Consider the following 8913-nt stretch of genomic DNA (forward strand, 5'->3'; position numbering starts at 1 on the left):
GTACCATGTACCTATATTTATTTATATTGTTTATTACCCTGCCTTACATTTGTTTACTTCCTATTGTATTTGATTTATTATACCACTAGTAAGTGTCGATGTCGACCCCTCGTTACTACTTCTCCGGGGTTAGGCTAGATACTTACTGGGTACACGTTGATTTACGTACTCATGCTACACTTGTTGCACTTATTGTGAAGGTACATATATGTTTAGTGGTCTTTTGGGCGCAAAGGTGCGACCATTGTGAGGACTTTACGGTGAGCTGCATTCCATGTTACGATCCGCAACATACAGAGTCTCCATCAGAGTTATTTACACTCTCCTGTCTAACTTGAATTCACGACAGATGTTGTACTTTATTACATTCCTAGTAGATGCTCATGCACTTGTGACACCGGATTTTGGGGGTTATTCTAGAAGTTGTTTTTGGATTGTTTTACATTGGCACACTTGTACTTTATATTTTAAATATACTGTAAGTAACCCTGATTTATTTTAAATGCACTGGCTTCTCTATCTAAACAAGATTCAAAATTTTAAAACTAATAAAATGAATAATTAAGTATTGGCTTGCCTAACAGCGACGTTGGGCGCCATCACGACCTATAGTAGGTTTTGGGTCGTGACATGGTGAGAGCGCAACGCATGATGTATGAGTTAGGTGCACGTCATATGGTATTGAATTCTTCCCTCAAGTGAAAATGGTAAAGGGTGAGCCCATTATCCATCGTGTTTTGAACCTTGCGACATTTGTCTCAGAGATTTCTTAGTTAAAAAAAATGAGACACAGAAGAACTTGTTTTTTTGGTGTGTGGATCAATCAAGTGTGACAAAAAGGAATAGTTAATTTAGAGAATTTGAGTTGAAATTAGAAAGTAAAATCGTGAGAACAATGAAAAAAGGCTATACATAAAGGAAGAAAAATAAAATTGATTAGAAGGTAAATATATTATTTAATGAGAAAAATTTATCCAATTAACTTACGCCTATCAAATATTAAAAATTAAAATTTAAAATCTGTTATTTATAATTATATTAATATAAATTATGAATTATATATTATAGTAGTGCTTCTTATATTTGGGGCCTTAATTATTTGGGACAAGGGCTTCACTTGCCTAACCCCTTGTCTATATAAGTAGTACTAAATCATTCATTATCTTTCATAATCTTTAGCTATGGTGTTGGTTTATACTTGTCAGCCAGACCAAGCTACAGAGAAAGTTACGGGGAAGAAAATATCAAAATACAAGTATTATATTATTTACTCAATACTTTTGAATTCTTTGTGAATAATTTTAATCCACTTATTTGATATGTAAAAGATTGATCTTCTTAATTATAAATTACAACATACTTCCTCCGGTTCGCTTTAAGTAATTTTTTGGCTGTTTTCACACATATTAAGAAATTATCTTTTAGCATTAATTAACAATATAATTGTCCATATTAATCTTAATTTGTTCATTGAAAATACAACAAATACTCCTAGACACTATACTCCAAAGGCAACTTTGGAAAAAAGAAATTAATTCTTTCTTGATATTTGAAAAAATCAAATATTATGGGCCACAAAAAAGGCCAAAAAATAACTTAAAATGGACCGGTGGGAGTAACTATTTAGACAAATTTTAATTACTTTCGCGCGGATAAATTAACTAGTGATGTATGAGTTAGGCGCACGTCATGTGGTATTGAATTCTTCCCTAAAGTGAAAATGGTAAAGGGTGATTCTATTATCCATCGTGTTTTGAACCTTGCGACATTTGTCTCAGGAATTTCTTAGTTAAAAAAGAATAGACACAAAGAACTTGTTTTATGGTGTGTGGATCAATCAAATATGACAAAAAGGAATAGTTAACTTAGAGAATTTGAGTTGAAATTAGAAAGTAAAATCGTGAGAACAATGAAAAAAGGCTATACATAAAGGAAGAAAAATAAAATTGATTAGAAGGTAAATATATTATTTAATGAGAAAAATTAACTTACTTCTACCAAATATTAAAATTTAAAACTTGTGTTATTAATAATTATATTAATATAAATTATGGAGTATAGTAGTGCTGGGCCTTAATTATTTGGGGCAAGGGCTTCACACCCTTGTCTATATAAGTAGTACTAAATCATTGATTACCTTTCATAATTCATTAACCATTCATAATCTTTAGCTATGGTGTTGGTTTATACTTGTCAGCCAGACCAAGTTACAGGGAATATTATGGGCTGCGGCGGCAGAAAGAGGAAGATCTCGATTACGAACTTTGATGCTAAAAAGGAGTTGGAAAAGGACGACAACAAAAAGCTTCGGGCAGCGATGCTTAAGCAACGCTACGCTGATTTGATATTGAAATCCCAGCAACAAGAGTTGGATGAAAAAGAGAAGAAAACTGACCTGTGGGAGAAGCGGTTCCAAGAAGCGTTAGCAAAGTCTCAGCGGAAGAGAGAACGAATGGCGGCCCGGTTCGCTATTGATAAAATCAAAAGGACCGTCGACTTTGACGATAATCTGCAGGCTGAGAGAGATTTCTTGATCATGACCGGTGGCGCAACAAGTTATTGGTATCCTTTCTCTTTCTTACCTTGATTGTTATTCCGATCCTTTCTTTCATGTTTTCTTGCATATGTTCTTAATTTGTGTTCTTCTACTTCCTTTTTTTTATGTGTTTTTAGTTGCTCTTTGTGTGTTTTTTTCGTTTCTTGCATTGTTTTTACTTCTTAAATCATTGTTTTTTTTCTAGATCGTTCGTTCTGTCGTGTTCTTTATGTGTTATCTTCAGTAGTCCGTTTAATTTTTCCAATTCGTAATTTCGTTTCATTTTTCCAATTCGTGCTTTATGTGTTTTTAGTCGTGCTTATGTGTTTTCTTAGTAATTCGTTTCAAAGAAAGAAAAAAAAACAGAAAAAGATTAGTTGTGCTTATGTGTTTTCTTAGTAATTCGGTTCAAAGAAAGAAAAAAAACAGAAAAAGAAAAAAAAAAGTTCTTTAATTGGTTTCTTGCTTTATGTGTTTTTAGTTGTTCTTATGTGTTTTCTTAGTAATTCGTTTCAAAACATTAGAAAAAAAAAAACAGAAAAAGAAAAAAAAAAGTTCTTTATTTGGTTTCTTGCTTTATGTATTTTTAGGTGTGCTTATGTGTTTTCTTAGTAATTCGTTTCAAAGCATTAGAAAAAAAAGCAGAAAAAAAAAAGTTCTTTAATTGGTTTCTTGCTTTATATGTTTTTAGTTGTGCTTATGTGTTACTATATCTTTATGGCTTAGAGATATATACTTAAGATGTGATCAATTTAGACGAGAGATTTTTAGGCTAATAAGAAAAATCATTCGAGGATGTTTAGATTGATGCTACACTATTATAGGCTTAAAAAGTGTCTAGATAGTTTTTGATTTTTTGGGCTTTTGACATGTTAAGATCAGATCTGTTTATATTAAAAATTCTCATAATAGGAGGAATCAGTTGGGGTGTCATCATGGAGCTACATTAGAATAACTGATTAAGGGCTAGAAGGATTTATATTAATAGTTCTTGATTTTTTAGGCTGTGATGTGATGAAATTGAAGAATCTGATGGGAATAGAAAAACTGGAGATTTTGATGGGGTGCTTTTAGTTATGGGCTGTCATGAATTAGGTTGAACAATGAGGCTGTGTTGTTTTTGATGTTTGGTACATTTTAGCTTGGTGGAAGAATGATGACATGACAGAGCTTGCTTTATGTGTTTTTAGTTGTGCTTATGTGTTTTCTTAGTAATTCGGTTCAAAGAAAGAAAAAAAAAAACAGAAAAAGAAAAAAAAGTTCTTTAATTGATTTCTTGCTTTATGTGTTTTTAGTTGTGCTTATGTATTTTCTTAGTAATTCGTTTCAAAGCATTAGAAAAAAAAACAGAAAAAGAAAAAAAAGTTCTTTAATTGGTTTCTTGTTTTATGTGTTTTTAGTTGTGCTTATGTGTTTTCTTAGTAATTCGTTTCAAAGCATTAGAAAAAAAAACAGAAAAAGAAAAAAAAGTTCTTTAATTGGTTTCTTGTTTTATGTGTTTTTAGTTGTGCTTATGTGTTTTCTTAGTAATTCGTTTCAAAGCATTAGAAAAAAAAAACAGAAAAAGAAAAAAAAGTTCTTTAATTGGTTTCTTGTTTTATGTGTTTTTAGTTGTGCTTATGTGTTTTCTTAGTAATTCGTTTCAAAGCATTAGAAAAAATCAAAGAAAGAAAAAAAAAGTACTACTTTAATTGGTTTCTTGCTTTATGTGTTTTTAGTTGTGCTTATGTGTTTTCTTAGTAATTCGTTTCAAAGCATTAGAAAAAAAAACAGAAAAAGAAAAAAAAGTTCTTTAATTGATTTCTTGCTTTATGTGTTTTTAGTTGTGCTTATGTGTTTTCTTAGTAATTCGTTTCAAAGCATTAGAAAAAAAAACAGAAAAAGAAAAAAAAGTTCTTTAATTGGTTTCTTGCTTTATGTGTTTTTAGTTGTGCTTATGTGTTTTCTTAGTAATTCGTTTCAAAGAAAGAAAAAAAAAACAGAAAAAGAAAAAAAAAGTACTACTTTAATTGGTTTCTTGCTTTATGTGTTTTTAGTTGTGCTTATGTGTTTTTAGTAATTCGTTTCAAAGCATTAGAAAAAAAAACAGAAAAAGAAAAAAAAAAGTACTTTAATTGGTTTCTTGCTTTATATGTTTTTAGTTGTGCTATGTGTTACTATATCTTTATGACTTAGAGATATATACTTAAGATGTGATCAGTTTAGACGAGAGATTTTTAGGCTAATAAGAAAAACCATCTGAGGATGTTTAGATTGATGCTACACTATTATTATAGGCTTAAAAAGTGTCTAGATAGATTTTTGATTTTTTGGGCTTTTGACATGTTAAGATTAGATCTGTTTATATTAAGAATTCTCATAATAGGAGGAATCAGTTGGGGTGTCATCATGGAGCTACATTAGAATAACCGATTAAGGGCTAGAAGGATTTATATTAATAGTTCTTGATTTTTTAGGCTGTGATGTGATGAAATTGAAGAATCTGATGGGAATAGAAAAACTGGAGATTTTGATGGGGTGCTTTTAGTTATGGGCTGTCATGAATTAGGATGAACAATGAGGCTGTGTTGTTCTTGATGTTTGGTACAATTTAGCTTGGTGGAAGAATTCTACTTGGAGGTTTCAATTAAGGGCTTCAATCGATTTAACATAATTTTTTATGCTTTAGGCTTTTTGATGCGCAACTTGTTTGGGACTGAGGCATAATTATTATTGTTGTTTAAGCTTTTAATGATGTGTGATATGAGGTGACTAAGCATTTTGAAAATATGAGAGGTCGAAGGGTGTTTTTTATTGATGGGCTGATTTTTTTGTTTGTGCTGATTTGGCTACATTTGTTGTTCTTTGATGCTATATCCTTACTGGTTTAATACTAGGATCTGCATGTCTTCTTGATGCTTTGAATTTTTAACTTTGGCTATGAGTTTCTAACTTTGGCTTTTAATAGGGAATCTGCTATATGCCAACTGATTAATTGATTTTTTTTTACTGTTGGGTGCATTTTTCTATTACATATGAGGTTTTAGTCACACGGGTTGTTCTTGACTGGTTGAATTTACTGGAGATATTTGTGTCAAGTCTTCTTCCTTTTTCTGATTTTTGAGCAAAAAATGATTTTTCTTCAAACATCTACTTACATTTTAATTTCTTAATCTCAGTTTGTTCTATAGGAGTGCAGTGTATTCAGACGTGAACTCCTTTTTTTTGTATGCCGGCGATCTGTTGGAGGTTATTACATACACTTTGCACTCTCTCAACCCCAAGTCTACGTGATGGTTTAGTGCTGCAATTGTTTTAGTCATTGACGTGGGTGAAGTAGAAATCTGCCCTGCTTTATTATCCGCTACAGTCTGAAGAAGGTTTTGATTTTAGATTGGATGTTGGCGCCTCGTGATTGGATATAGAGTTGATAATATAGATCAATAAATTGGCAAGGGACAGAAATGAGTGTACGTGATTGTGGTTCCCCAAGGGTCGTACGTGAGTAAGCCTTTTGGACCCTCACTAGACTGAATAAGGATGAGTCCCTGTTTTGGTTCGAGGGTGATGTATGCTGAAACAGCCATCTGCATTTGACTACGGTCTAACAAAATAATAAACGAATAAGGCAACTTTCTTACATGCATTGCCAACGGATTGAACTTGGACACACCATGTATATTATCTGGGACAATGGGATATGAGTCCACCACAACAGAGGCAGCGTATGAGCTAAAATGTTAAATCCATATCCGATTGAATGCTAAGCCTTCTGCACCCATTCGTTCCTCCAATTACTTGAGGACTATATTTCTACTGTTAAACCAGGAACTTGGTTGCTTAATTGAAAGTCGACGATTGAGGCCTTTGAATGACTTTTTCAAAATATCCATTCTCACTCATAGCTGGGGCAGGTGATACCTAATTCATGTACATGTATTATATTTTAGCAGTACGCTTTCATTGGACTTGATCCTCTTATGCCCCTCGCACATTCTGAAGACAGAGAACTAGCTACATTTCAGTTGATCCGGCCTGATCCAATGCCCTTCTATGGAACATCTGAGATTCTGAATATTTTTTCAAGGAGTGCATTCGTCTTTGCAAATCAAATCCAATATATGGAGGCTTGTCACATATACTTCAATCTTTAGTTCAGCTCTTCAAGATGACCGGCTGTGCTAAGGTGACTTGTCAATGATCGCAATGTGATGGCAGGTCATGCTACTCCCAACCTCAAGAACAAAAAAAAATATTAAGTTTTTAACTCCGCCTGTGTTTGAATTCTCGTGTAACACAGCCGGTCCCAAGCCCGGACAAAGGAGGAGGGTTTTATTGTCTTTTAGAAGTTACATCCTTCATAAATATGAACCAGATAACCTGTAATGTTGTTCAAAATTAGAGTTATGAAGAACTGCAGTTTATGAAGACTTTGAATGAGTGGAGCAACTTCTTAGACCCTTTAGGCTACGGGAACCAAGAAATATCATATAAGTCTTACCAACTACTTCAGGAATACTGAACAAAATGTTAGTCTCATGCATATTTTTTGTGTGGGTGCTCTGAAGGTGCCCAGCATGCTCTATGCATTTGTTAACTTTTGACATCTCTTGGAAACGGTATAGCAAGAATGACAACATTGTCTGCATCGTTGTCACTGACTAACAAACATGTTACCTATAAGTTTGCTTTCTTCACTTTTGTTTTTCCTGCCTATTACATCTAACATTTATTGTCAAGCGCCTAAAATCTTTAATTAAGGTTGGAAAAGCTACAACTACGAAACTAAGCTTCTTAGCAACTGCTAAAACAACATAAACAGATATAACTTTCAGAGTTCACTACACCAAGATATATTATTATTTAAATGAAATCTATATACTGCTCTTTAAGCCTATGCATGATGGTAGAATCTACAAATATATCTACCAATTGAAGACCGAAAAAATTGTTGATATTTTCTTTTTATTATTGTTGCTGATATTAACTGCGTCTGTCATGTCTCCTAAAAGAGTTCCTTTAACTGTTGTACAATATATGCAGTAAAAAGTATGTATAAAGTGAATTGCACAAACAAATACAACATTTATACCCTTACAAACCTAGATTTAAACTCAATAGATTGCGGCTAAGTAGAATTTATCCATAGTTTTGAAGCGTACCAACATTTACGCACCGAATAGTTACCTATGTATAAAATAAATAAAAAATTTGAAATTATAAAATTTTCTGAAACTAAATTTCAAATGTAGATGTAAAATATGCAAACCTCGAAAATTTTGAGATTTCATAAGTTGTAAAACAACAGTCAAAGGTTCATCTATAGATCCATTCAAGTGAGGCTGAATTTCATCCACAAGTTCTCCCCATAAGGTTGCCGAAACCTCCTATATGTTTCAAGGTAAATGTTCATAAAGAAAATATATGTAGTTATATTGTAAAAGTATAGTTTGCATTTGTAAATGACTTACTGCTCATCTTCGAGTTCAACATTCATAAAGACACTTTTGTTATCTCCTTGCTTGTAGGTCTGGATAGTTTCATAGGTCACAACCTGGCCAATCACATCTACAAATATAAAAGTTAGTCGCAAAGTTTACAAAACCTAATATTAAAATAAAACGGAAGAGAAGACCGAATAATTCTGCCTCATCGACATGATATTGATTTGTTAGCTTGTCAAAAGGACGAAGGATAAATATTTTCATATGAAATGAAGAATCAGTTGTTTCCTCAACAACTGTCCTCTGTGTAAATGTCAGCATCAGATTGTGTGTCGTAGTCTTTAATTTCAAGTTATTTGGCCCGACAATAAAGTAGTTCATGCGATATAAGCCGAGTTCTTGTATCTTGGTCCTAAAGAACTTAATTACATACTTCCTGATTGAGGCATGTATACGATAACCCTAGAAAGGTACATTCATTATTAGGATGTACCACATTGCTACGTGAGACGACCATATATAATATTTGCCAGAAATTTACTTTGAACATAATGGATGTTATTAAGTACAAAGATTCACTATAGGTGAACTATACTAATCGCTACGGTCGTTACATATCAATGAAATAACAATTTATATAAATGACTGGAGCAACTTCTTAGACCTTTGAGGCTATGGGGAACAAAGAAATTTTATATCAGTCTTAGCAAGTTAAGTAAGAGAATCGTGCAATAAGCCTCGTAACATGACAATTCCACAAATGTGTTAATACTACAAAAAAATCACTCCACAAATAGAGTCTCGTACTAACAATTCAAACTACAACTAATGAACAAATGACAATTCCATGTTCCGCACACTCATGCATCCTCTGAATATCTCTGAATGTTCAACACACTCATACTTGCTTAAATAAGCTTATTGGTGAAGTGATAATCAATGAAAGCTTCTACA

The 8913-nt window shown here is 32.6% G+C and overlaps 1 protein-coding gene across 2 annotated transcripts; it reads left to right on the plus strand.

Moving 5' to 3' along the window:
* Nucleotides 1–2151: 2151 nt before the first annotated feature.
* LOC107798827 (uncharacterized) lies at nt 2152–6744 on the plus strand. 2 transcript variants are annotated; one of them, XR_012703190.1, is made up of 2 exons: nt 2152–2562; nt 5695–6744. XR_012703190.1 is itself a non-coding variant. In XM_075239644.1 (2 exons), the coding sequence occupies exons 1-2, from the start codon at nt 2174–2176 to the stop codon at nt 5807–5809; spliced, it is 492 nt and encodes a 163-aa protein (XP_075095745.1). In that variant the 5' UTR covers nt 2152–2173; the 3' UTR covers nt 5810–6744. The 2 variants fall into 2 exon arrangements, 1 of the variants encoding a protein (XP_075095745.1); XM_075239644.1 differs by having other exon boundaries at nt 5707–6744.
* The last annotated feature ends 2169 nt before the right edge of the window (nt 6745–8913 follow it).

This window comes from Nicotiana tabacum, chromosome 19 (assembly GCF_000715075.1).
Source record: "Nicotiana tabacum cultivar K326 chromosome 19, ASM71507v2, whole genome shotgun sequence".
Taxonomy (NCBI): Eukaryota; Viridiplantae; Streptophyta; class Magnoliopsida; order Solanales; family Solanaceae; genus Nicotiana; species Nicotiana tabacum.

Bases quoted from the DNA above. Each gene is read 5' to 3' on its own strand.
- LOC107798827 (XM_075239644.1), top strand. From the start codon at position 2,174: ATGGTGTTGGTTTATACTTGTCAGCCAGACCAAGTTACAGGGAATATT. The intron at 2,563-5,706 runs GTATCCTTTCTC...TTTGTTCTATAG, and splicing joins GGTGGCGCAACAAGTTATTG to GAGTGCAGTGTATTCAGACG.